The sequence below is a fragment of the Balaenoptera physalus genome (genome assembly GCF_965194825.1).
Source record: "Balaenoptera physalus genome assembly, chromosome: 8".
In the NCBI taxonomy this organism is placed as follows: domain Eukaryota; kingdom Metazoa; phylum Chordata; class Mammalia; order Artiodactyla; family Balaenopteridae; genus Balaenoptera; species Balaenoptera physalus.
Window position 1 is genome coordinate 113,284,196 of NC_138887.1, and position 27,599 is coordinate 113,311,794.

Consider the following 27,599-nt stretch of genomic DNA (forward strand, 5'->3'; position numbering starts at 1 on the left):
ACTATAAACAAGGTTTATTACAAAGCTACAGTAATTAAGACAATGCAGTACTGGTATAATAATAGATAAGTAGACCAATGGATCATAAAAAAATAGTCTAGGGAAAAACCTACACATATAAATTAAAATTTGATTTGTGGCAACACAGGAGAATAGTGAGGAAAGAATTGTCTCTCAATAAAAGTGGATATTCACATAGAAATAAATGAATCTAGGTTCCTATGTCATATCATGCACAGAAAAAATTTCCAGATATATTGTTGACCTAGATGTGAAAAGTAAAACATTAAAACTCCCAGAAGATGGCATTGAAGAATAACTTCATGATTTGGGAGAGACAAAGATTTCTCATTCAAGACTCAAAATGCAGTAACTGTATGAAGAACAATTGATGAATAGAACTACATTAAAATTAAGAACATCTCCTCATCAGAGACACCATGAAGAGAATGAATAGGTGGGAGAAAGTATTTGTGATACATATCAATGACAAGTGACTCATATTCAAAATATATAAAGAACTAAACTCAATAAGAAAAAGAGAAATAACCCAATAGGAAAATGGGCAAGAAATTGAACATACACCTCAGAAAATGGAATATCCAAATAGTCAATAAATACTTAAAAATATGTAGAGCCTCATTAGTCATCATAGAAATGTAAAATATAATCACAGTGAGATACTACTATGTACACATCAGAATGGCTAAAATGAAAAAGACTTACAATCCAAGGACAAAGAATGGTTAGAGCAAAGGAATACTCATACAGAGTTGGTGGGAATATAATTGAAACATCTCTTTTGACAGAACTGATGATATTAGCTAAAGTTGGACACACACATAATCTGTGATATAGCAATTCCACTACTAGGCAACAGAAATGAGTACAGTACATGTCTGGGACAAAAGATGAGTGAGTGTGTGTGTGTGTGTGTGTGTGTTTGTGAGTGTGTTTATGTGAATGTTCATAGCAGTGTTGTTTTTAATAGCCACAAATTAGAAACAACCTAAATGTCTATCAATGGGATGGATATCAGATTTGAGATGCCTTTAAGTGGGTAGTATATTTTTGTAGTATTTTTAGAAAATGAGGGCAAACATCTAGATATAAAAATACATAATGACAATGCACAGTTAAAAGGAACCTTCCAATAGAGACAAAATGGAGATATGTCCCATGAAATAGTTACATAAGTTGTGTAGATAATATATAATCATAGCTTATGTACAATTTCAGAACTTTGTTACAGGAGATATTGCTCAAAGATCCCCTTGACGGTCCATAAATAATTGGGCACTTCGGCTCAGATAGTCTCAATCGTGAGTACATGGACAGAAAGTCATGGGCAAGTTTTAACTACCTCAAAGTGAAATTTCAACAAAGACAGGAGAATGTCTCCAGGGGAAATGGGGATTCAGATTCTCTTTTCTCATGTTTCTGGCTCAGGAAAAACTGAATTCTCACTTGTAAATTCTTTTAAAAGCAGATGAGAGTTTAAGGTGAGAGAGTCACCATACAGAGAAGGAGAAAAAACAATAGAAACCTAACAAGCACAGCATAATTGGCCTGTAGAGATTTTATCTCTGAGGGAAAATAAAATCCCACTTCTTGCCCAGCCCTGCTCTTCCTGGGGCAATGCTGACCTCTTTTCCTGGAGGTAAGGCAGTCATGCTCAGAGGCTCTCCATTGGGTTCTTAGGATTATGAGTCAAGAAGCAAGGATTTCCTTAACACACAGCTTCTTTCTGGGCTCATGTGAAAATTGGGTTGAGTTTGGTTACTACAGAGATTAAGGTCCCATTTTTGCAGTTGGTTTTAAGAAAATACGTTTGGGTAGCCAAACTGGGGAGAAATTTCTCTTGAATACCTCTGAGAAATGAAGCACCTAGCCTAGGGCTTTTACTGCATTCATAGGAAACATTGAACTTATTTACTACAGGTCGTGTTCCCTGTGTCACATTGCACTCCCCGCCCCAGCACTTGTCCACTGCTGGAAATCTGGACCTGAGAACAGGTTTGTGTTAACCAGCTCATTCTTAAACAGTGATGGTCAGAAGGTAACTTAGTCTAGATGACTGGCTCTAAACTTTCTGTTGCTCCAAGTAGTGTAGGTATGCATTAGGAAGTGGGAATGGGGTGGCGATAGCAACTTAGCCAGTTAACATTGTTGGGAAATCTCAAGCTTTCCAGGTGGCTTTTTTTGAGAACACTTCTGATGTAGAACTTTAGGAAGCTTGAATCACAATTCTTGGAAGGAGAGGTGGTTCAGGAATGCTGTTTATCTTACTGTTATTGTCACTTACAACACCTCCGCCTTATTTTTGAAAATCTGTTTTTAACTTTTATTTACACACCATATTTTCAAAAGTGTTTTAAACATTTTACTTTTGGTTAAAAAATTATTCTTTTTCCTATTGATGTCATATCCTTTTTCTATTATCCTCCCTACTTCCCCCACTCCAACGAATTGGGACAGACTTGAATTTATGCTTCCTTTAGACAGATGAAGAAGCTACAGTTGGACCTCCAAATCTACAGGTTCTACATCCGTGGATTCACCGACCATGGATTGAAAATATTAAAAAATTTTCCAGAAAGTTTGCAAAAGCAAAACTTGAATTTGCTTCATGCTAGAAACTATTTACTTATCATTTACTTTGTATTAGGTATTATGAGTAATCTAGAGATGATTTAAAGTGTACAGGAGGATGTGTGTAGGTTATATGCAAATACTAGGCCATTTTATGTAAGGGACTGGAGCATCTGTGGATTTTGGCCACTGGAGTCCTGAAACCAATCCCAGGGATACTGAGGAGCAGCTGTAGGTAGTGACAGTTGAACTGGGAAATGCAAGTTCATTGGCCAAGCAGGTCGTTCATTCACTCCCAGGGAGAGGCACTTTAAAAAACATGAAGATGATACAGAAACGTGTCATGTGAGCCATGAGTGTTTCTATTTGTAAACAATACCTTGCTGAGCCTTTAAGTGGAATTACTGATCCAAGACCAGGGATTACTACATTTTCTTTGTCGAGCCCTTAACTATTATTAGTTTTTAAGAAGTGAAAACTCAAAACCACAAGATATTATCATCAGATTTTTCAGTCAAGTCTCCTTATTTGGTACCTGAGAATACCTTAAATAATCATCAGCTACCTCCTGTACTGTATTTTTTTTTCCTTTTAGCCCTCTCCTGGTGAGCTCATGTTACATGAATTGCTTCATGTATTATAGCAGAATCAGAGATTGCCTCATGCACCTTCCTAGGAATATTATCTATTAAAATACCATCTGTACATTGTCAGGTTCCACTGACAGGTCTCAGGCACTGATTTTCCCCTTTGAAGTCACTTATCTCTCTTTTGTACCTGAGTTCTTCACCAGTGATAATTTTATATTCCAACTTTTCCCTTTTCGTTGGGGATAAAAAGGTAGGTTTCCTCTTTCTTTGATAGAAATATTACAAAGTGGCTTGCTGATCTGAAGCTCTAGAGTAAATTCTAAAGAATTAAAGAACATTTTGTACTTTTATTGCCTCTTCTTGTAATTTACATAAATTAGCTCTTGGAGTGGGAATGGTTTATCAAGCTTAATTCATTTCTAGGTAAAAGATTATCAAATGCAAATGCCAATAGACCCTTCTCTGATGGATAATCCAGTCACCTTTGGCACCCTATTTATCTGCAGTTAGCTGCCCTTACTGTCATGAATACCCTCAACACAAAGTATGATTCTCATCATATATTCAATGGCACTATCTGATCACAGACAGCAAACAGATAATATCTCCTTGTCACAGCAGTGCATGCGTTTCACTTTCTGTACCTAAAGGACAGAGTAATTAGAGGGGCAGGGTATGTGGGAAATCTAGAGTGGGCTTTGTTCAGTCCGTGAGGTTTTTGGAAATCACTTGTGGTTTGACAAGTAATGTACAAATAAGATTACTAAGAGTTCTAGAGAGAATACTAGAGCCCTTGAGCTTTCGGAAATACTAATATATCAGCAGGATTAGAAAGTTTGCGGATGGTATTGAGCAGACTAGAGTATTACCTTCTGGTCATGTGAGTCACAGTAGAGGGAGCATAGCACAAGGATGAGAAAAGGCAGAGTTTTCTAAGGGGCAGGGGATAGTCAAATATTTCAGATAAAGATAAAAGTAAGGACGGTTAAAGGAAAGATCATCAACAGTCATTTCACTGAGTTAATTCTAATTAATTTTTTCCATCACATTATATAGTCTCCAAATCACAATAATCACTATCCAGAATACATACAAATAGAATCAGAGGGAATGTGCAACCAGTTTTCCCTTATCTTTTAGTTAATAGGCTAGCACGTGTGGCAACTATTCGAGCTCTTATCATTTACTAAGGAAGATAGTTAATGCGTCTTTGATTTGTTTCTTGACAGTCATACTCTGCTGTCGACCCCATCATCTGCTGCTCTTTCAAGGGAGGAGAAATGCAATATTGCAGATTCTTTCCTCTTATTCTCTCAGCCAGGTAAAAGACAAACAGGTGAAGATTTTTCAAAAATGAGCCTCGTCACCCAGGTCTTCATTTTTTATCTCACTGACTCTGAAATGTAATTTTCGATAATTTTTAGCTACTAAAAACTATTTTATATTTGCTACCTTTTAACTTACAACCCCAAATTTGTGATTTTAAAAGGGTGGAAATTTAGTATCTCATTTTCATAGTCAAAGAATCCAGAAGTAAAAAAAGTAAATTAAAAAAAAAACCTGTTCGTACCTATTAGGTTCCATTCAGTATGGATTTTGAGATAGTAAGGAGGGAAAAACCGGTGTCTAACAGAGAAGTAAACAAACTCCATGGTTAGGAGTTGGCTTTAAAGAAAAAAAATCACGTTTTACAGTTAATCTTTTTAACTCAAATAAGCATTTTAATGAAAACTTTCCTGCTTAAGGAAGGAGAAGAGTTTTCTCGTTGGATCTGAGCCACATCAGCAGGTTCTATTGTTTCCCAGAAGGAGACGTACAATCTGAAAAACCACACCACTTAATATTGGATGGCTATTTGATCTAAGTGACCTTATAAGGTCCTCTGGCACCTTACGTATCTAGTTTTTTTTGGTTTATAACTTGGGTTTGGTCTTCAGAAGCTCGTGGGCAGGGAAAACCAGACATGGATGAGTGAGTTCATTCTGCTGGGACTGTCCAGCTGCTGGGAGACTCAGGTCTCCCTCTTTGTCCTTTTCCTGGCCATGTACCTGATGACTGTGCTGGGGAACTTCCTCACCATCCTCCTTATCAGACTGGACAGCAGGCTAAACACACCCATGTACTTTTTCCTCAGTATCCTGTCATTTGTGGACATCTGTTATACCAACAGCACTGTCCCCCAGATGCTCATTCACTTCCTGTCAGCCCAGAAGTCCATCCCATTCTACAACTGTGTGCTCCAGCTGTTTATCTCCTTGGCAATGGGCAGCACAGAGTTCTTCCTGCTGGGAGCCATGGCTTATGACCGCTATGTGGCAGTGTGCCATCCACTGCACTATGCGGTCATCATGCACGGAGGGCTGTGCCTGGGGCTGGCTGCCGGCTGCTTGGTGGCTGGTTTCGTGAATTCACTGATGCAGACAGTCATCATCTTTCAGCTGCCTCTGTGCTGTAAGGTTGTTAATCACTTTGCCTGTGAGATGTTGGCTGTGCTGAGGCTGACCTGTGTGGACATCTCCTTCAACAAGGTCATGGTGGCCATCTCAGGATTTCTGGTGATCATGCTTCCCTGTTTTCTTGTTCTGTTCTCCTATGGTCGTATAGTTGCTGCCGTTCTGCGTATTCATTCTGCCCAGGGACGCCACAAAGCGTTTGGGACGTGCGCCTCTCACCTCATTGTGGTTTCCATGTGCTTTGGAACAGCCATCTTCACATACATGAGACCCATGGCTGGCTCCTCAGCAGAACAGGAGAAGATGGTCGCCCTGTTCTATGCTGTGGTGACCCCCATGCTGAATCCCTTAATCTACAGCCTGAGGAACAAGGAAGTGATGAGCGCCTTTAGAAGAGTGTTGGGGAAACTTAGTGACAAAGGATAAAGAATCAAAGAATTTCTCCTTCCCTCCAACAGCCCATAGAACGACATTCTAAACAAAGAGAAAATGATGGACATGCCCTTTCTTCTCAGATTTTCTCACAAGGTAGATCATGGTGAACAAGTTTTTCTAGACTGACTTTCCACATTCATCCACATTTTGACTATGTATCACTGCCCTGTTACACATACAGTAAAAAAAGAAAAAAAGCCTTTAATTATTAAGCTGCAGTCTGCTGGATAATCTCTCCTCCTAGACTTCATATTCCCCCTTTTACTTTCATATACTTCCTGCCTATTCCCTCAGAAAATGAAATACAAACAGTAAAAATTTTCAGGGTGAGAAGAGCCACACTTTGAATCATCACCCCACCCATCACCAGCAATGTAGCTTTGAAAAAGGTACTTAACATCTCTGACCTCTAGTTTCCTCAACTATAAAAAGAAGTAATAATATCCAGTGTGTGTGATTATTTTGAAGATTATAAATTATCTATGTAAAATACCTAGTAGAGTGGTGGCATAGAGTAGATATTCAACTATTTTTTAAAAATAGCTTGTAGGACACAATTACAGCACCACACATTATGCAACCTTCTCTCTATATAGAGTTACTCAAAATGAATTTTTTCCTTTTGCTGTGGCTCTAGTAGGTCACTGTTCCATGTCTGCTCAGGTAGTCACCTTACCCAGAACCATGGCGTCTGTCCATCCAATTTATTATCTCTCCATCCATCCATCCATCCACCCATTCATTATCCATCCATCCATTCATCCATCCAACTTTTCTATCTCTATCTATCCATCTATGTATCTATCTATGTATTTTTTAGCTCCAAGCCAGACAAGACCCTTCTTATGATCTCCAAACACATGTATCAATGCTTGCTTAACTCCTTTCACTTACATTATATGAATCTCATTGTTAACATAGCTAAAATAGAGCTGTTGTTCTTGCTTCCTCTATCCCAAGCTATTCCTTTCCTCTTGCCCCAATACAACTTCACTGTATTAGTAAAAGGAACCATCATACATCAGAGTAATTCTTGATTCCTTTATTTTACACCCTACCCAGCAATAGATTTCATTAGCTTGTCAACAAAATATGTGATCAACTGGTCTCTCTGTTTCCACCTCTGCTTTCTACATTCTATTCTGCACACAACAGCTTTAATTTTTAAAATTATTATTTGTTTTTTGACTTTATTTTGTAAGGTGAAACACAGGCAGAACACCACACTAAATAAATGTGTAGCTTAGGGAATTATTGTAACCACCACTCAAGTAAAAAAAAAAAATTCTGCCAGCTACTGTAGCAGTCCCTCCATGTGCCTCATCATAATCACAACTCCTTTTTCCCAAAAGTAACTGCTCTCGTGACCTCTGTAGTAATCACTGTCTTGCATTTCTTTATGGCTTTATTATTCAAGCAAACATCCCTAGTCACTGTCACTGTAGTTTAGTTTTGCCCATTTTTTTCAATTTGATATGCTTTGAAACCTCATTAATCTATAGGTCCCCTCCAACTCTTTCTTTTCCCTACAATTTATTTGAGTGACCTGGGCCATTTGACCTGTAGAAGGCTCCTTTATCTTAGAAAATAAATCAAGTCACATCCTTTTCCTGCTTAGAATAAAATCCAGACTCCACAAGTACAGGACCTAACTTGGTCCAGCTGCTGCCTGCTTCTTCATCTGCATTTTGACTCCTTCTTCCTCTCTCTTACTGCTCTCATGGCACACTGCTTGTCTAACAAGGGTTGGAAGAAAACGGCTAAATCTCTATAAAAGGAAAATTTATTTTTTTTACAAGTCATAGACATTCATGGAAAAAATAATTGTAGACCTGTACATTTTTTGTATGTGAAATCTGAGACTTATCCAATGTCTTAATAATTTACTAATAAGCACTAATAAATTTAGTAATAAATACTTCCTTTCACTGGAAATTCTGAATCCTATCAATTAACATCATGAATAACTGGGCTCAAATTTCTGAGCAAAATCTCAAGAGAAGAGATGTTTTATTTCCTACTTTTAAAAGGAGAAAATTCAAGTTTCTACCTTGGAAAGGGCAAAGTATTATATTCATCAGTTAGACTATAAGCTTCTTGAGAGCAAGGACTATGCATTTTATCTTATTTGTGTTCCCAGTGCCTTAACAATGCTAATAAATTCCTGCTGATTGATTTATTAATTGACACTTTCTTTACTATTCTAGAGGTTGCCTCTTACGAAATATATAAAGATAATGCATGTTGGAATTTAGTATAATAGTAAATAGGCTTTAAAAAATCTCAGGCTCAGAGTTAATTGGTTCATAATACTCTTCAGTAGATGAAATATTATCACCCATACAAGCCTTCTTTTATTAATTAAAATTAATTAATTCTGTTTTATCCCATTCTTTATTCCTCAACTATTCTGATATGTTTAATGCATATAATGATGTTTGAGAGTACGTTTATGTGTTTAAAATATATATTAACTACTCATACTGTGTCTTAGTTTTGTTTTTTTACTCAAGACTGTATTTTTAAGATTGATACATATTGCTAGTCTATTACTTTTAACTGTTCAGAGTAATCCATGGTGTTCATCATATTTTAGCTATCACTCTTTGTTATGGTACCCAGCTCCCTACCACCACATGTAGCCCGATGGTGAACATCATAATACATGTGTACTTAAGGACCTGTGAGAATTTATTTAAGGAATATACACAGGAGCCAAATTGCTAGGTAATGGATAATGCTCTCCAGAATGGCTTTATAAGTCTACACTCGTACATCAGTGCCTGACGGGTCTTATCTATCCACAGCCTGCATGTTTTGAATTTTTTCTAGCCTAAAAGATATAAAATTGTCTTATTTTGCGTTACTCTGATAAGTAATCAATATGAACATGTCTTCATATGCTGAACTTCTGATTTGTCTACCTTCACCCAACACCACTCTATATCCATGCCTTCCCCGCTTCAATTCGTGGTAACTCCATCGTTGCAGTGATTAGGCAATTTCCCAGTCTTTTTCTCATAAATTGGCAAGAGTAGCCTGTTACCTCTATTTTCAAAATATATACATAGTATGATCACTTCTCAACATCTCCACTCTTACACCCCAATGTGAGCCACGCTGACTTCCCACTTGGGTTACTGCAATTGCCTACATCAAATTTCCCTGCTTCTATTCTTATATCCCAGCACTCAGAGTGATCCCTTTAAAACAGAACTCAAATCATGTCCTTCCTCTTTTCAACCATGCAATTATTCAGAATTAAATCCAAAGTATTTACAATGAACACAGGCTTTTCTCCTAACTATGCCTCTCTACCTGGAATGCTTCTTTCTCAGGTAGCCACTTCCTCATCTCCTCCAATTCTTCATTTAATTATCATCACTGCCCTATTTGATGCTGCAGACTTTCTCCTTGCCCCCTACTCCTGTTCCCTCTTACCTTGTTATTTATTTTTTCCAAAGAACTTATCTTTTCTAACATATTTGCAATTAACTCATTGTTTAATGTCTGTCTCTCATCCCTCCACTGCCCCCAGAATATAATATAAGCCCCTTGAGAGCAGGGCTCTTTGGTTCAGGTAAATATATATATATATATACCAAGAATATAGGATATTGTCTGTCTTATAGTTAGCACCAAATAAATATTTTCTGAGTGAACCATATTGTCAGCCTTTTGGGTTTCTATTGCTGGACACTCTGTGTTCATTTTCTTTGCTCATTTTTCCTTTGAGTTTTCTACCATTTCCTTGTTGGTGTGTATATTATAAATATGAATGCTTTTTGGTTATAACCATTGCAAATACATACCTCTGATCCATCACCTCTCTGTCAATTTTATTCATAGAGTCCTTTGTTGAATGAAGAACCTTCATTTTGATGTAATCCAATTTATCACATTTTTGTCCAATGATTTATGCTTATGAAGTTTCGTTTTTCTAAATAAAAATCCCTGTATCTAGGTCATAAAATATTCTGTTTTATTTAATTAAGTTTTATACTTTTACCTTTCACAGTATTTCTTTAGTTTATCTTTAGTATTTTAGTATTTCTTTAGACATCTACTTCTACATATGTTGTTAAGTATGGATCTAGTGTTTTTTTCCATGTGTGGTCCATTTATTAAACAGTCTATTCTTTATTCAGTCATTTTAATAACTTTCATGTACATTAAGTTCACCTATATATGGGTCTGCCTTTAAATTCTATTCTTTTCTGTTTGTTCGTTTGTTCTTGCACCATGTAATCCTGTTACTCTACTTCTAAAAATTGAAGTATAGTTGACATACAATAGTATATCAGTTTCAAGTATAAAACATAGTAGTTTAACATTTATGTACATTACAAATTGATCACCATGATAAGTCTAATAACCATCTGTCACCAGATAAATCTATTACAAATTACTATGTTCCCAATACTGTTCATCACATTCCATGATTTATTTATTTTGTAACTGGAAGTTTGTACCTCTTAATCTCTCTTACCTATTTTCCTCAACCTTCCACCCCTCTTCCAATGACCAGTTTGTTTTCTTTATCTGTAAGTCTGCTTCTGTTTTGTTTTGTTGGTTTGTTTTGTTTTTTAGATTCCATATATAAGTAAAATCATTCAGTATTTCTCTTTCTCTGTTTGACTTATTTCACTTAGCATAATATCCTCTAGGTCCATTTATGTTGTCACAAATGACAAAATTTCATTCTTTTTTTATGGTTGAGTAATAGTCCATTGTGTATATAGCTATATACCACCTCTTCATTATTCATTCATCTATCTGTAGACACTTAGGTTGCTTCTATATCTTGGCTACTGTAAATAATGCTGCAATGAACATAGGAGTACATATATCTTTTCGAATTAGTGTTTTTGTTTTCTTCAGAAAACACCCAGAAGTGGAATTACTGGACTGTGTAGTACTGTTTTTAATTTTTTGAGGAACCTCCACACTTTTCCATAGCGCTGCACCAATTTACATTCCCACCAACAGGAACTGCCTAGAGGGTTCCCCATTCTCCCCATCCTTGCCAAGAATTGTTATTTGTTGTCTATTTGATGATAGCCATTCTGACAGGTGTGAGGTGATACTGTGGTTTTGATTTGCATTTCTCTGATGATTAGTGATGTTGAGCATCTTTTCACGTGTCTGTCGGCCATCTGTATGTCTTTTTTGGAAAAATGTCTATTCAGGTCCTGTGACCATTTTTTAATAGACCTCTTTGGGTGTTTTTTTTTTTTTTGATATTAAGTTGTGTGATTTCTTTAAATATTTTGGTTATTAACCCCTTATCCAGTATATCATTTGCAAATATTTTCCTTTGTTCAGTAGGTTGTCTTTTCATTTTATGATTTCCTTCATTATGAAAAAGCTTTTTAGTTTGATGTAGTCCCATTTGTTTATTTTTGCTTTTATTTTCCTTGCCTGAGGAGACAGACACACACACAAAACAATATTGCTGAGACTGATGTCAAAGAGTAAACTGCCTATGTTTTCTCCTAGAGTTTTATGGTTTCAGGTCACCAGAAGATGCTTTCGTCACCAGCTCCCAGAATAAGCCCTTCTCTGGGGCAATGCCGGGTAGTTGAGCAGAGGATGAGAACAGACTGGTCACTCTGACGTAGACAAGGCGTACAGTGGAAATCTCCCTTCCCACTCTTGGGAAAGGGAAATGGGGACTAGAGGTGTCACTGCACAATGCTTAACATCCTCACTAGAGGTTTTTCACAGAGGAGGTTGTACTTTGATTAAAGATTCCCAACACTAAAAATCCCTAAGTACAAACCAGGATATGAAAGATCATCTTCCTTAAAGTGAAGGGAAAGGTGAAATTGCTAAGGTTACAGGATGTGATGGTAGAATTACAAACCTGAGAGCAGCCCAATAATAAGCAACATCTGTTTAGGGATTGGCATAAAAAACTCTCCCTATCCAACCTCAGATTAGATGATGTACCATAGAGCGTGTCAGTGGTCCCGTGAGTTGCCCGGCCCAGGAGCTGTCACTCAAAGGAACGTGGAGATGGATGAGTTGGAATGAGAAAGTTTGCATTTAATCTTCACGGTCCTAAAGTGGGATAAAAATTCCCACCATCCAAAAGTGTTATCACTGAAGATTCAGACACACTTCCTTTGAGAAATTAAAGTTTGGCAAGCTCCTTCCCAGGCTCCGGGGACAAGGAAACAAAATGTTCATTTGCAAAGTTGAAATTTAGGTTAGGGTGTTAGATGCAGAAGTGACCAGACAGAGGGAAATGGAAAATAAAAGAAATCTAATAAACAAAAAATAATTGGTCCCTTGAGATTTTATCACTAAGTTATAGAAAGTTACCTGTTCCAACTGCACTTGCTTCAAATTCCATAACTTTCCCAGCCCTGCCATCTTTCCAAGGCACAGGATGGCCTCCTCCGTTCTCCAGAGGTGAGTCAGGCATTTTCAGTCTTTCTTCATCACTTATTTAGCAGCATAAATTGTGAAACCAGGTTCCTGTAATCCATGGCCTCTCCTGCCATACTCCTCAAACCTAAGAGTATGGCGGCTTGATATAGTTGTGCTCTAGTAGAAATTTATCCTAAAAAATATGTTCTGGCTATTCAAACTACATTTGTGAGTGTACGGCTAAGTAGGTTTGAAAAGAAGTTTGTGAACAGCTTGAGCATGAGTGAGTATGCTTATGTGTGGGATCCAAAGAGGACACTATGGAAACCATTCCTCTGAGTGGAAAGAACTCCTGGCTCTCTTCTCCACCTGTGTAATGATTTTGGCTTAACTACCTGGCCACTCAACAGTTTTCCTCTGCCTTTGGTGTGGTTGCCAAGTGACCTGGAAACATAGCCCACTTTTTATGTTAGTGCGATAGTAACTATTTACACAGTAGGGGATGTATTGGCACTATTTATAAGCACTCACCAGTACAGAGAATAGATTCCAAGTTCCCCATGGGAGACAGCTCAGAAGGGACAAATCTTCCCAACCAGATAAAACTCATACCTTCAGACCAGGACCCTTCATCATGTCTCATCTCTTACTTGTTAGGGATATTTTGGGGTAGACAAAACTATCCTTAGGTTCAAATCTTCTTTTGAAAGCTAATTTAAAAAAAATAAGCACTCGATTTATCCATTTCTATTAAATTATTTTTTTCCTTATTTTCCATAATTAGAGCCCTTAATTTTCTCTTATAAGAGGAAGAAAGAACTTCCTGCCATGGATCCATTATAAGATGTCGTGTTCATCACAGTATGAGACACAAAGTAGAAGCATGATCAACTTTTCAAATTGATGAAAGAGGCCAGTTAATCACATACTTCATGAAGAGAGTCCCTAATAGGGGTGATGGACTGTGTTTCTTTTCCTTATGTTGCTGATGTGGCTTGAAGGCCAGACTTCAACTTCATAGGTGAGTGAGAAGTACCTACTCTGGTCCACCATGACTGTGAAGTAAATGGGATCAAAAGTAGGAACTCAATTAGTCCTCTTGATATGTCTTCTGATTTTCATGTTAGGTGAATCCACAACCTTTAAAAAATTACTATCACTGTGCTATACACAAGGTCTGCTATGTACAGGAGCAGGATCATTGGTGTGCCCCAGGTTATCAGATAATCCTGTTTACCTGCTGACTCCTCCATGGTCTAGTCTTTTTCCCATCTGTAAAATAGAGATAATAAGCCAAAGTTCAGAGTGTTGTTGTGAATATTATTATACTATATTATATTATATTAGTAGATATATAAAGTAGTATGATGCCTAGTACATAGTAAGTGTTCAGCAAATAAAGTATTTATATCAACTCAATATAAAAATAAGTATAATTATGATTCTTATTTCTTCTCTTACCATCTTTCCCACTCCAGTGGATTTTCGCACTCTGGGCAAAAGTGTTTCAGTAGCTTGTTTGTTTTCTTCCTGCCATCTGTCTCCAAAATAATAGACAAGACTGAGAACATTTTCTAAAACTGAACTTTACCATTCAGTGATTCACAGGGCAATTGACCTGTTAAGTTACTTGAAACAATTTTACAAAGAAACAGGTTTATTTTGACTTTACACAGCACTTTTTAAAAATATCAAATGTATTTTATTTAAAAAAGACAAAACTGCTTGCAAGTAATGTGTCACTTGGAAATTCACTTGCTTGACTTCATTACTGAGCAAAAGCAACATGACTTTAAGCACAAATACCCTTTTTTTGGATATGGTTTTGGAGATAGGTAAAAAGACACCATTTATTTTTTTGTTGTTACATTGACTTTTAAAAATTGACATTCGTTTGAGTCCTGGTTATAGAAGTGTAAACAGTGTAAATGAATCTACCATTAACTATCACTGTCACATCCATGCTACCTATCTGCACATACATACCTTCTGATAAACCTGGAAGAGTTCCTGCATCACAGTTACATTTGAGCCCTGGGAGACAGGCCTGAACATACAACGTAGGACAAATCACTGGTATTCCGTTAAAGAACAGGTCACAGTAGAAATACTTCTTGGAAGCAATTCATCCACTTTGGTATGTTTTAGGTTTTATTAGTGATTTACATAGTTGTTTATTTAATTAAATCATAACACAAAGCATTAAACACAAAATAACTATTAATTTCTTCAATATCTATGTTGTTAGCAATTTTTGAAAAAAATACACACACATATATACAGTTGACCTTTGAAACATGGGTTTGAACTGTGTGAGTTCACTAATACGTGGAACCACAAATATATGATACATATACACACATCATGGCCATCTATAGCCATCATGATATTAGGTGGGGAAGGAGAAAGTAAAAAGAAGAGCAAACACTTCCATGTGGAGAAAATATAGTTCAGATATTTAGATGCAAAACTGATATCCCCAGATAAAGTACTTACAATGAATTTTCCAGAAAACCCCCTTGCCTGTCACAATGGGCCTGATGACTCTCTCAGTCCAAATATTCTGAAAACTGCAAGCATAGGCAGCCATATGTTGGGAATAAAGTGAATGGATGGGGAAGGCTGGATGGGTCTTGCATTTAGCTGTATTTTATAGTGTGGTCTCTAGCTATTGGTAAATCTCTAAAAAGCATTGGAATGCCAGAGTCCATTTACATAGGGATCGGAAAGCACTGTAGATATTACCAGTCCACATTTTTATCATGGCTTGAAATGACTAGGAAAATTTCCAACAAGTATAATGACAATAATTTTTATTCCAATGTAAAATGTAGCAGAACAAAAAGATATTGATGTATAAATAGGTAAAATGCAAAATAAAATTACAAAGAAGGGAATACACAATAATTAAGACTAGGCTATTGGTTTGTAGCTGTGAGGCTGACAAGCTGTTAATTTTCAACATTCTAGAAAAAAATATCATTCTTGAGTATAAACTATACCTATTTGTCATCAAGATTTTGAATTCTTTATCTTTTCATGTGGTGAAGAATATTACTTATGTCTTTAAATATTGTGCATTTCTTTGCCAGTGTTGCAGCTGAGTATCTTGTTCCAATCAATTTTGGTGTAAGTGACTGAAAGCTTTCAGTGCAAGGCCTTGAACATGGTTTCTGACACTGTTTGATCATTTCCACTAATTTCTGTGTGATACTCAATTTCTGAAAGCTCTCTTTTTAATAATTCCTTGACATTTTGAACCTTATTCAAAACAATACTAAATCCTGAATATTTTATAACTAACCATATGATAATAAACTATAATATTAAGTCCTCCAACCATCTGTGTTATAGGTGGTGTGATCTGTAACAATCATTCTAAAAGTTTTTATGCTGAAACTGGAAACTTTCAATAAATGTAATCTGCTGTCCATCTATAATTATAGCATGAATAGTATAGAAGCCATTGGAATAATTATCTTCATGTGAATCTTTCATGTACTGTCACAGGATTGTCTCAGAGACCTCAAACTCCCATCTGTATATTTTAGTTATGGATCACTTATTTCTTTCTTTAAATGAGCAAACATAAAAGAAATTTTGATTTTGGGTCAAAAAACTACTACTGTCTCTGTCGTCATGTTCTATAATTAAGACCTGATTTTCTATCCTTCTGCTTTCCCTGCTGAGGACTGATCCCTGTTATATTGGGAAACAAGTTGTCCCTTCCTTGAGAAAACATTATTATTAACTAATAACCTGACATCATTAAATGCTTTATTAAATTTCCCTTGGGGGACATAAGACATAAACTTTAGCAGCTATGTATACCTTCTCTTCATTCAACCTGAGTCTTGAAGTTGGCCATCCTGGGTTGATCTTGCCCACCTGGGCCACTGGTATGAGGTAGGTGGAGAGGAGGCCTTCCACCTGCCACTCTCAAATTAAAAGGACAAATTACAGAAAATAAATTCAAAATCACTTAGTAATGAGAAGTATGAGAATATCACTTAAAACATTCAGGATTTCATGGATACAGTCCATTAAGGAAGGGTGAGTAGAGTTGTGTCTGAGGTATCCAGAGTAAACAAAACAAAAAAGTTAAATGGTATTGAACATAGTGTAGAATTCAGAAAAAGTCATGTGGGCTAAAAAATGTCTCACCAGAAAGACAGAAATTATCCCCTATAATAACTACTAAATTGACTAGGATTTTGTCTAACCACTTCATTAATTTCTTTCCTCCATTTAAGAGCAGATGTTTAGGAGAAGAAATTATCTTCCAATAAATTGAATTTCAAGAATGTAACTTTTTTTCTCCTTGATTTCCAGCTGCAAAACTGGGTCCCATTGTGTTCTTCATCTACGGATACGTTCAAGCAGAGTTTGGATGGTGATTTGGCTGAGACATTCAAGGAGAACTTTAAGTTCAAGTGGGTAGGTTCTCTCTGTGGTCTAAAAGCCACCTTCCCATTCTGAGTTTCCTTAATTTGTTATTTTGACATCATTAGTTCAGTCCGGAGAAACTCATGGGCCAGGGAAATAAAACGCAGACATGGGTGAGTGAGTTCATTTTGCTGTGGCTGTCCAGTGACTGGGGGACTCAAATCTCCCTTTTTGTCTTGATCTTGGCCATGTACTTGGTGACTGTTGTGGGACGTTTCCTCATTCTTCTTCTGATCAGACTGGACAGCAGGCTTCATGCCCGCATGTATTTCTTCCTCAGTGTTTTATCTTTTGTGGACCTTTGTTATGCAAACAGTTTTGCCCCACAAATGTTGGCCCACCTGCTCTCAGTCTAGAAGTCCATCCCATTCCACAGCTGTGTGCTCCAGCTCTGTGCATCCCTGGCATTGGGTGGATCTGAGTTCTTTCTGCTGGGAGCCGTGGCCTATGACCACTGTGTGATGGTGTGCTACCCGCTGCACTACACAGTCATCATGCATGGAGGGCTGTGCCTGGGGCTGGCTGCCGGCTGCTTGGTGGCTGGTTTCATGAATTCACTGATGGAAACAATCATCACCTTTCGGCTTCTCCTGTGTCACCGTGTTATTAATCACTTTGCCTATGAGACCCTAGCAGTGCTATGGCTAGTTTGTGTGGACATCTACTTCAATAAGGTCATGGTGGTTGCCTCAGTATTTCTGGTGATCATGCTTCCCTGTTCCCTGGTTCTATTCTCCTATGGTCATATAGTTGTTGCCATTCTGCGCATTTGTTCTACTCAGAGATGTGGCAAAGCGTCTGGGACGTGCGCTTCTCACCTCACTGTGGTTTGCATGTACTTTGGGGCTACCATCTTCACCTACCTGGGGCCACGGTCAGCCTTCTCAGTGGAAAAGGAGAAGATGGTTGCTCTATTCTATGCAGTGGGGGCACCTATGTTGAACCCCTTGATTTACAGCTTGAGGAACAAGGAAGTTATGGCTGCTCTCTCTAAATTTTTAGAGAAATTCAGAGATAAAGGGTAAAGACTATAAGAACTTCTTGCTATCTATCATCAGAATCAAAAAGGAGATCAGATAAGTGAAGGTGGGACTGCCACACTCACACTAAGGAAGACTATTATGGTCAGACCCTTGCTTTCAAATGAAGAATTCCTCCACATGATTAATGGATTTCCTTATATAGGCCAATACCAGATAATTTACATGTCAGTGATTCAGCAGAGGGTCTTTTTTTAGATCGTCTTCTCTCAGGTATCCAGTAGTATTTAGACATCATCTGCCTATTTAAAAATTTTATTAGCGTACCAGCGTTTAAAGAAATGAGCCATGACTTCATCAAGCAGACCTGGTTTGTGGATTGAATGGATAGATGGATTCTACCAATTAGGTTCACTTATACTTTCGTGAAACAGAATGGATAATGTCTGTTTCTCTTTCTACATGACAATACTCCAGTTGTTTGTAGAATAGCTTAATTTCCTCCAGGATAACCACAAATGGTTTTTTCAACTCTTTTAAAAAAAATATCAGTTTTGAAACTTTCAATACCATCTGTGCCTTAGTCTAGACTGTGATATATGCTGAAATAAATAATATATGATAGAATATTTGTTCAGGCCATTATGCTGGATCTCATTTGCTTTTAAGATGAGAAATCTGTGGCTTCACTGTAGTCTTTTTTTTTTTTTTTTTTTGGCTGTGTTGGGGCTTCGTTTCTATGCGAGGGCTTTCTCTAGTTGTGGCAAGCGGGGGCCACTCTTCATCGCGGTGCGCGGGTCTTTCCCTGTCACAGCCTCTTGTTGCAGGGCATAGGCTCCAGACACGCAGGCTCAGTAGTTGTGGCTCACGGGCCTAGTTGCGCCGCGGCATGTGGGATCTTCCCAGACCAGGGCTCGAACCCGTGTCCCCTGCACTGGCAGGCAGATTCTCAACCACTGCGCCACCAGGGAAGCCCTGTAGTCTTTTTTTATTGTGGTAAAACATACAATATGTAACAAAATTTGCTGTTTTAATCATTTTTAAGTGTACACTTCAGTGGCGTTAATTACATTTGCAATGTTGTGCAAACATCACCACTTCTTTTTTCCAAAATTATTCATTACCAGTCTTTTATACAACTAATTTCCCAAGACCTGGTTCCTATAATCTGGTTACAAAGACTCTACACCCATTGCACTCTTTTAACCTTAAACAAAGGTATATGCATTTTGTTCTGCTAATTGTTACTGATTTTCACACGTCACACCAACTTGCCAAGATTATTTTGAATTTTGATTCTCCAATTCATTCCATTTGTTTATTTTGTCTTTCTTTTTCAATGGATACAATAAGCAGAAAAAGTTACACAAATAAACACCAAATAGTACATGTCAATTATGTATCACTGCAAACTTGGAAAAAAGTGGTCCACAGTGTCTTATAGTTGGAATCGTATAGTATGCAGCCTTTTCAGATTGACTACTTTCACTTAGAGATTTACATTTAAGTTCATTCATGTCTTTTTGTGGCTTAATCATTCATTTCTTTTTGGAACTGAATAAAATTCTATTGTCTGCATGTAGCACAGTTCATTCATTTACCTACTAAAAGATATCTTATTTGCTTCTGAGTTTTGGTAATTATGAATAAAGCTGCTTATAAACATTCGTGTGCAGGTTTTGTGTGAACATATTTTCAACTCCTTTGGGTAAATACCAAATAGCATGATTGCTGGATCGTATGGTAAAGGTATGTTTTGCTTTGTAGGAAACCACCAAACTGTCTTCCAAAGTGGCTGTATCACTTTGCATTCCCACCAGCAATGAATGAGAGTTTCTATTGCTCTATATTTCACCAGCATTTGGTGTTGTCAGTGTTCTGTATTTTGGCCATTCTAACAGGTGTGTAGTGGTATTTTACTGTTGATTTAATTTGCATTTCCCTGATGACACATGATATGAAGCATCTTTTCATATGTTTATTTGCCATCTGTATATATTCTTTGGTGAGGTGTCTGTTAAGGTCTTTGGGCCATTTTTTAATCAGGTTGTTCATTTTCTTATTGCTGATTTTTAAGAGTTACTTGTATATTTTAGATAACAGTTCTTTATCACATGTATCTTTTGCAAAAATTTTCTCCCAGCCTCTGGATTGTCTTTTCATTCTCTTGACATCATTCACTTTTAAATGGTGATAGAAATACATATTTACGTATGCAAGAACTCAAAATTATGACCCATTCATCCTTCATTAAGACTACAGGCAATACAACAAGAAATGTGAAAACTTCAAAGAAAATATGGTGTAAATGAAGGACTGGGGGGCATGAAAATGAAGTTGTGATAAGACAGGCAACAAGCTAAAATCCTCTAAGTGTAAAATTGAGTTTTAAAAGCTCTAAATTTCGAGGAGAGGAACCAAGATGCGGAGTAGAAGGACGTGCACTCACTCCCTCTTGCGAGAACACCAGAATCACAACTAGCTGCTGGACAGTCATTGACAGGAAGACACTGGAACTCACCATAAAAGATACTCCACATCCAAAGACAAAGGAGAAGCCACAATGAGATGGTAGGAGGGTCGCAATCACAGTAAAATCAAATCCCATAACTGGTGGGTGGGTGACTCACAGACTGGAGAACACTTATACCACAGAAGTCCACCCACTGGAGTGAAGGTTCTGAGCCCCACGTCAGGCTTCCCAACCTGGGGGTCCGGCAACGGGAGGAGGAATTCCTAGAGAAACAGACTTTGAAGCCTAGTTGGAATTGATTGCAGGACTTTGACAGGACTGGGGGAAACAAGACTCCACTCTGAGGGCACACACAAAGTAGTGTGCACATTGGGACCCAGGGGAAGGAGCAGTGAACCCAGGAGAGACTGAACCAGACCTACCTGCTAGTTTTGGAGGGTCTCCTGCAGAGGTGGGGGGGGCTGTGGCTCACCGTGGGGACAAGGACACTGGCAGCAGAAGTTCTGGGAAGTACTCCTTGATGTGAGCCCTCCCAGAGTCTGTTATTAGCCCCACCAAAGAGCCCAGGTAGGCTCCAGTGTTGGGTTGCCTCAGGCCAAACAACCAGCAGGGAGGGAACCCAGCCCCACCCATCAACAGTCAAGTGGATTAAAGTTTTACTGAGCTCTGCCCACCAGAGCAACAGTCAGGTCTACCCACCACCAGTCCCTCCCATCAAGCCTCTTAGATAGCCTCATCCACCAGAGGGCAGATAGCAGAAGCAAGAAGAACTACAATCCTGCAGCCTGTGGAACAAAACCCACATCCACAGAAAGATAGACAAGATGAAAAGGCAGAGGACTATGTACCAGATGAAGGAACAAGATAAAACCCCAGAAAAACAATTGAATGAAGCGGCGATAGGCAACCTTCCAGAAAAAGAATTCAGAATAATGATAGTGAAGATGATCCAGGACCTCGGAAAAAGAATGGAGGGAAAAATCGAGAAGATGCAAGAAATGTTTCACAAAGACCTAGAAGAATTAAAGAACAAACAAACAGAGATGAACAATACAATAACTGAAATGAAAACTACACTAGAAGGAATCAATAGCAGAATAACTGAGGCAGAAGAACGGATAAGTGACCTGGAAGACAGAATGGTGGAATTCACTGCTGCGGAAGAGATTAAAGAAAAAAGAATGAAAAGAAATGAAGACAGCCTAAGAGACCTCTGGGACAACATTAAACGCAACAGCATTTGCATTATATGGTTCCCAGAAGGAGAAGAGAGAGAGAAAGGACCCGAGAAAATATTTGAAGAGATTATAGTCGAAAACTTCCATAACATGGGAAAGGAAATGGCCACCCATTCCAGGAAGCATAGCGAGTCCAATACAGGATAAATCCAAGGAGAAGCACACCAAGACACATAGTAATCAAACTGGCAAAAATTAAAGACAAAGAAAAATTACTGAAAGCAGCAAGGGAAAAACGAAAAATAACATACGAGGGAACTCCCATAAGATTAACAGCTGATTTCTCAGCAGAAACTCTACAAGCCAGAAGGGAGTGGCATGATATACTTAAAGTGATGAAAGGGAAGAACCTACAACCAAGATTACTCTACCGGCAAGGATCTCATTCAGATTCGATGGAGAAATCAAAAGCTTTACAGACAAGCAAAAGCTAAGAGAATTCAGCACCACCAAACCAGCTCTACAACAAATGCTAAAGGAACTTCTCTAAGTGGGAAACACAAGAGAAGAAAAGGACCTACAAAAACAAACCCAAAACAATTAAGAAAATGGTCATAGGGACATACCTATTGATAATTACCTTAAACGTGAATGGATTAAACGCTCCAACCAAAAGACACAGGCTTGCTGAATGGATACAAAAACAAGACCCATATGTATGCTGTCTACAAGAGACCCACTTCAGACCTAGGGACACATACAGACTGAAAGTGAGGGGATGGAAAAAGATATTCCATGCAAATGGAAATCAAAAGAAAGCTGGAGTAGCAATTCCCATACCAGACAAAATAGACTTTAAAATAAAGAATGTTACAAGAGACAAGGAAGGACACTACATAATGATCAAGGGATCAATCCAAGAAGAAGATATAACAATTATAAATATATATGCACCCAACATAGGAGCACCTCAATACATAAGGCAACTGCTAACAGCTATAAAAGAGGAAATTGACAGTAACACAATAATAGTGGGGGACTTTAACACCTCACTTACACCAATGGACAGATCATGCAAAATGAAAATAAATAAGGAAACAGAAGCTTTAAATGACACAATAGACCAGATAGAGTTAATTGATATTTATAGGACATTCCATCCAAAAACAGCAGATTACACTTTCTTCTCAAGTGCACACGGAACATTCTCCCAAATAGATCACATCTTGGGTCACAAATCAAGCCTCAGTAAATTTAAGAAAATTGAAATCATATCAAGCATCTTTTCTGACCACAACGCTATGAGATTAGAAATGAACTACAGGAGAAAAGAGGTAAAAAACACCAACACATGGAGGCTAAACAATACGTTACTAAATAACCAAGAGATCACTGAAGAAATCAAAGAGGAAATCAAAAAATACCTAGAGACAAATGACAATGAAAACACGACGACCCAAAACCTATGGGATGCAGCAAAAGCAGTTCTAAGAGGGAAGTTTATAGCTATACAAGCCTACCTCAAGAAACAAGAAAAGTCTCAAGTAAACAATCTAACCTTACACCTAAAGGAACTAGAGAAAGAAGAACACACAAAACCCAAAGTTAGCAGAAGGAAAGAAATCATAAAGATCAGAGCAGAAATAAATGAAATAGAAACAAAGAAAACAATAGCAAAGATCAATAAAACTAAAAGCTGGTTCTTTGAGAAGATAAACAAAATTGATAAACCATTAGCCAGACTCATCAAGAAAAAGAGGGAGAAGACTCAAATCAATAAAATTAGAAATGAAAAAGGAGAAGTTACAACAGACACTGCAGAAATACAAAGCATCCTAAGAGACTACTACAAGCAACTCTATGCCAATAAAATGGACAACCTGGAAGAAATGGACAAATTCTTAGAAATGCACAACCTTCCGTGACTGAACCAGGAAGAAATAGAAAATATGAACAGACCAATCACAAGTAATGAAATTGAAACTGTGATTCAAAATCTTCCAATAAACAAAAGTCCAGGACCAGATGGCTTCACAGGTGAATTCTGTCAAACATTTAGAGAAGAGCCAACACCCATCCTTCTCAGACTCTTCCAAAAATTTGCAGAGGAAGGAACACTCCCAAGCTCATTCTATGAGGCCACCATCACCCTGATACCAAAACCAGACAAAGATACTACAAAAAAAGAAAATTACAGACCAATATCACTGGTGAATATAGATGCAAAAATCCTCAACAAAATACTAGCAAACAGAATCCAACAACACATTTAAAGGATCATACACCATGATGAAGTGGGATTTATCCCAGGGATGCAAGGATTCTTCAATATACGCAAATCAATCAATGTGATACACCATATTAACAAACTGAAGAATAAAAACCATATGATCATCTCAGTAGGTGCAGAAGAAATCTTTTGACAAATTTTAACACCCATTTATGATAAAAACTCTCCAGAAAGTGGGCACAGAAGGAACCTACCTCAACATAATAAAGGCCATATACAACAAACCCACAGCAAACATCATTCTCAATGGTGAGAAACGGAAAGCATTTCCTCTAAGATCAGGAACGAGACAAGGATGTCCACTCTCACCACTATTTTTCAACATAGTTTTGGAAGTTCTAGCCACGGCAATCAGAGAAGAAAAAGAAATAAAAGGAATCCAAACTGGAAAAGAAGAAGTAAAACTGTCACTGTTTGCTGATGACATGATACTGTACATAGAGAATCCTAAAAATGCCACCAGAAAACTACTAGAGCTAATCAATGAATTTGGTAATGTTGCAGAATACAAAATTAATGCACAGAAATCTCTTGCATTCCTATACACTAATGATGAAAAATCTGAAGGAGAAATTATGGAAACACTCCCATTTACCATTGCAACAAAGAGAATAAAATACCTAGGAATAAACCTACCTAGGGAGACAGAAGACCTGTATGCAGAAAACTATAAGACACTGATGAAAGAAATTAAAGATGATATCAACAGATGGAGAGATATACCATGTTCTTGGATTGGAAGAATCAATATTGTGAAAATGACTCTACTACCCAAAGCAATCTACAGATTCAATGCAATCCCTATCAAATTACCAATGGCATTTTTTATGGAACTAGAACAAATCATCTTAAAATTTGTATGGAGACACAAAGACCCCGAATAGCCAAAGCAGTCTTGAGGGAAAAAAATCGAGCTGGAGGAATCAGACTCCCTGATGTCAGACTATATTACAAAGCTACAGTAATCAAGACAATATGGTACTGGCACAAAAACAGAAACATAGATCAATGGAACAAGATAGAAAGCCCAGAGATAAACCCACGCACCTATGGTCAACTAATCTATGACAAAGGAGGTAAAGATATACAATGGAGAAAAGACAGTCTCTTCAATAAGTGGTGCTGGGAAAACTGGACAGCTACATGTAAAAGAATGAAATTAGAACACTCCCTAACACCATACACAAAAATAAACTCAAAATGGATTCGAGACCTAAATGTAAGACCGGACACTATAAAACTCTTAGACGAAAACATAGGAAGAACACTCTTTGACATAAATCACAGCAAGATCTTTTTTGATCCACCTCCTAGAGTAATGGAAATAAAGACAAAAATAAACAAATGGGACCTAATGAAATTTCAAAGCTTTTGCACAGCAAAGGAAACCATAAACAAGATGAAAAGACAACCCTCAGAATGGGAGAAAATATTTGCAAACGAATCAACGGACAAAGGGTTAATCTCCAAAATATATAAACAACTCTTGCAGCTCAATATTAAAGAAACAAACAACCCAATCCAAAAATGGGCAGAAGACCTAAATAGACATTTCTCCAAAGAACACATACATATGGCCAAGAAGCACCTGAAAAACTGCTCAACATCACTAATTATTAGAGAAATGCAAATCAAAAGTACAATGAGCTATTACCTCACACCAGTTAGAATGGGCATCATCAGAAAATCTACAAATGACAAATGCTGGAGAGGGTGTGGAGAAAAGGGAACCCTCTTGCGCTGTTGGTAGGAATGTAAATTGATACAGCCACTATGGAGAACAGTATGGAGGTTCCTTAAAAACTAAAAATAGAATTACCATATGATCCAGCAATCCCACTACTGGGCATATACCCAGAGAAAACCATAATTCAAAAAGACACATGCACCCCAATGTTCATTGCAGCACTATTTACAATAGCCAGGTCATGGAAGCAACCTAAATGCCCATCAACAGACAAATGGATAAAGAAGTAGTGGTACATATATACAATGGAATATTACTCAGCCACAAAATGGAACGAAATTGAGTCATTTTTTGAGACGTGGATGGATCTAGAGACTGTCATACAGAGTGAAGTAAGTCAGAAAGAGAAAAACAAATATCGTATATTAATGCATGAATGTGGAACCTAGAAAAATGGTACAGATGAACCGGTTTGCAGGGCAGAAGTTGAGACACAGATGTAGAGAACAAACGTATGGACACCAAGGGGGGGAAACTGCGGTGGGGTGGGGATGGTGGTGTGCTGAATTGGGTGAGTGGGATTGACATGTATACACTGATGTGTATAAAATTGATGACTAATAAGAATCTGCAGTATAAAGAAACAAACAAACAAAACAACTAATACTAAACTTTCTTTCGGTTATTTGTATGGATATGTTGATATAAATGTTTCAGACATTATATGAAATTTCTAAAAATCTTATATTTGTATTTGTATGGAAATATGTATGGAAATATGTTAATATAAATGTTTCAGACATTAAAAAAAAATGTTTCAGACGTTACATGAAATTTCTAAAAATCTTATATGTTCTGGTATAATGTTATAAGTCATAATTCTAGTTACTACTTTAAAATGTATATCTCAGAAATAACTAAATTTCCTTGTCAATTGCATCATTATGAACTTTCATCAAATCTAAAAAAAAAAAAAAAAAAAAGCTCTATATTTCTACATGTTGAAAGTGAAGAAACAAAGGCCAGAGTGGGGAGTGCAAAATGAAGCTGCTGCCCCCACAGGGAATAAGGACTTGGATTGAGCCCAGTGTCTAGAAAGAGGTCTTAATTACCTCTGATTAACCACTTTCCCTCAAGAGACTATCCCAAGTAATTCTTTCATGCCTCACAACCCTGTGTATCTGAGGCTTGGCAGGAAGTCCACAGTTTACAGCTTGTCCTTCATCATCTGGGCTTTTATCTCAATTTGCCCTAAATATCTGACCAAAATACTAATCTGCGCTGATACCACAGTCATTCCCAGTTGTCCCCTGAAACTTGTGCTGCATTATCAGCAAAATGCTCTATATTCTGAATGGCTTTTTAAAAATGTATTCTTCTCTTTCGTACTTGAACGTCAAGCCGACTGTTCACTGAGAGCTCTGATTCCACTCAGTCCTCTCAAATGCACACACATTTTCTCTTGTATTTTCTCTAATACTGAGTAGGAAAGTGAAGAGGGTATTTTTCCTGATCCTCTGCCACTTCCAGACCATTGCTCTTTTTATTTTTCCCTAAATGACTCCAATTCCTTTGAAGCATATGCTATCAGACTGTTGCACCATCATCCCCTCTTTTTTTCTTCACTTACCATCCATCCTCCTTGTTTTACACTGGTTTACTACTAATTCTGTTGTACATGTGAAAATTTCTACATCAATGCAGCAGATCCATTCAGTATCCTGGCATCTCAGTTATTTGACTTTCTATTTCTTTCCATTGTTTTGTACTCTGACCCACTTCAGTCATCAACTTTGGTGATCATACCCTAGACCTCTGCTCATACTCCATTATTAGAGAAATGCAAATCAAAACTACGATGAGATTATCACCTCACACCAGTCAGAATGGCCATCATCAAAAAGTCTACAAACAATAAATGGAGAGGGTGTGGAGAAAAGGGAACCCTCCCACAATATTGGTGGGAATGTAAATGGTATGACCACTATGGAGAATAGTATGGAGGTTCCTTAAAAAACTAAAAATAACGTTACCATATGATCTAGCAATCCCACTCCTGGGCGTAAGAAAACTATATTTCAAGAAGATATATGCATCCAG

The 27,599-nt window shown here is 37.5% G+C and overlaps 2 protein-coding genes and 2 pseudogenes across 4 annotated transcripts in view; 3 read left to right on the forward strand and 1 right to left on the reverse strand.

The window, feature by feature from the left end:
- The window catches only part of LOC309666436 (olfactory receptor 2F1-like), a 617,177-nt pseudogene that overhangs the window by 232,255 nt on the left and 357,323 nt on the right, over positions 1-27,599 (reverse strand). The window lies entirely within an intron of this gene.
- On the forward strand, positions 61-7,324 carry LOC309666432 (olfactory receptor-like protein OLF3). The gene has a single exon (XM_082473890.1). The coding sequence runs from the start codon at positions 5,150-5,152 to the stop codon at positions 6,059-6,061; it is 912 nt and encodes a 303-aa protein (XP_082330016.1). The 5' UTR covers positions 61-5,149; the 3' UTR covers positions 6,062-7,324.
- Positions 7,331-27,599, forward strand: part of LOC309666422 (olfactory receptor 6B1-like) — a 39,642-nt gene continuing 19,373 nt past the window's right edge. Inside the window, 1 exon segment of the mRNA XM_082473882.1 lies at positions 7,331-16,882. Coding sequence (XP_082330008.1) covers positions 16,836-16,882 — 47 coding nt within the window. The 5' untranslated portion in view covers positions 7,331-16,835.
- Positions 16,838-18,687, forward strand: LOC309666429 (olfactory receptor-like protein OLF3; annotated as a pseudogene). The gene has a single exon. The product of its transcript is annotated as an olfactory receptor-like protein OLF3 (transcript).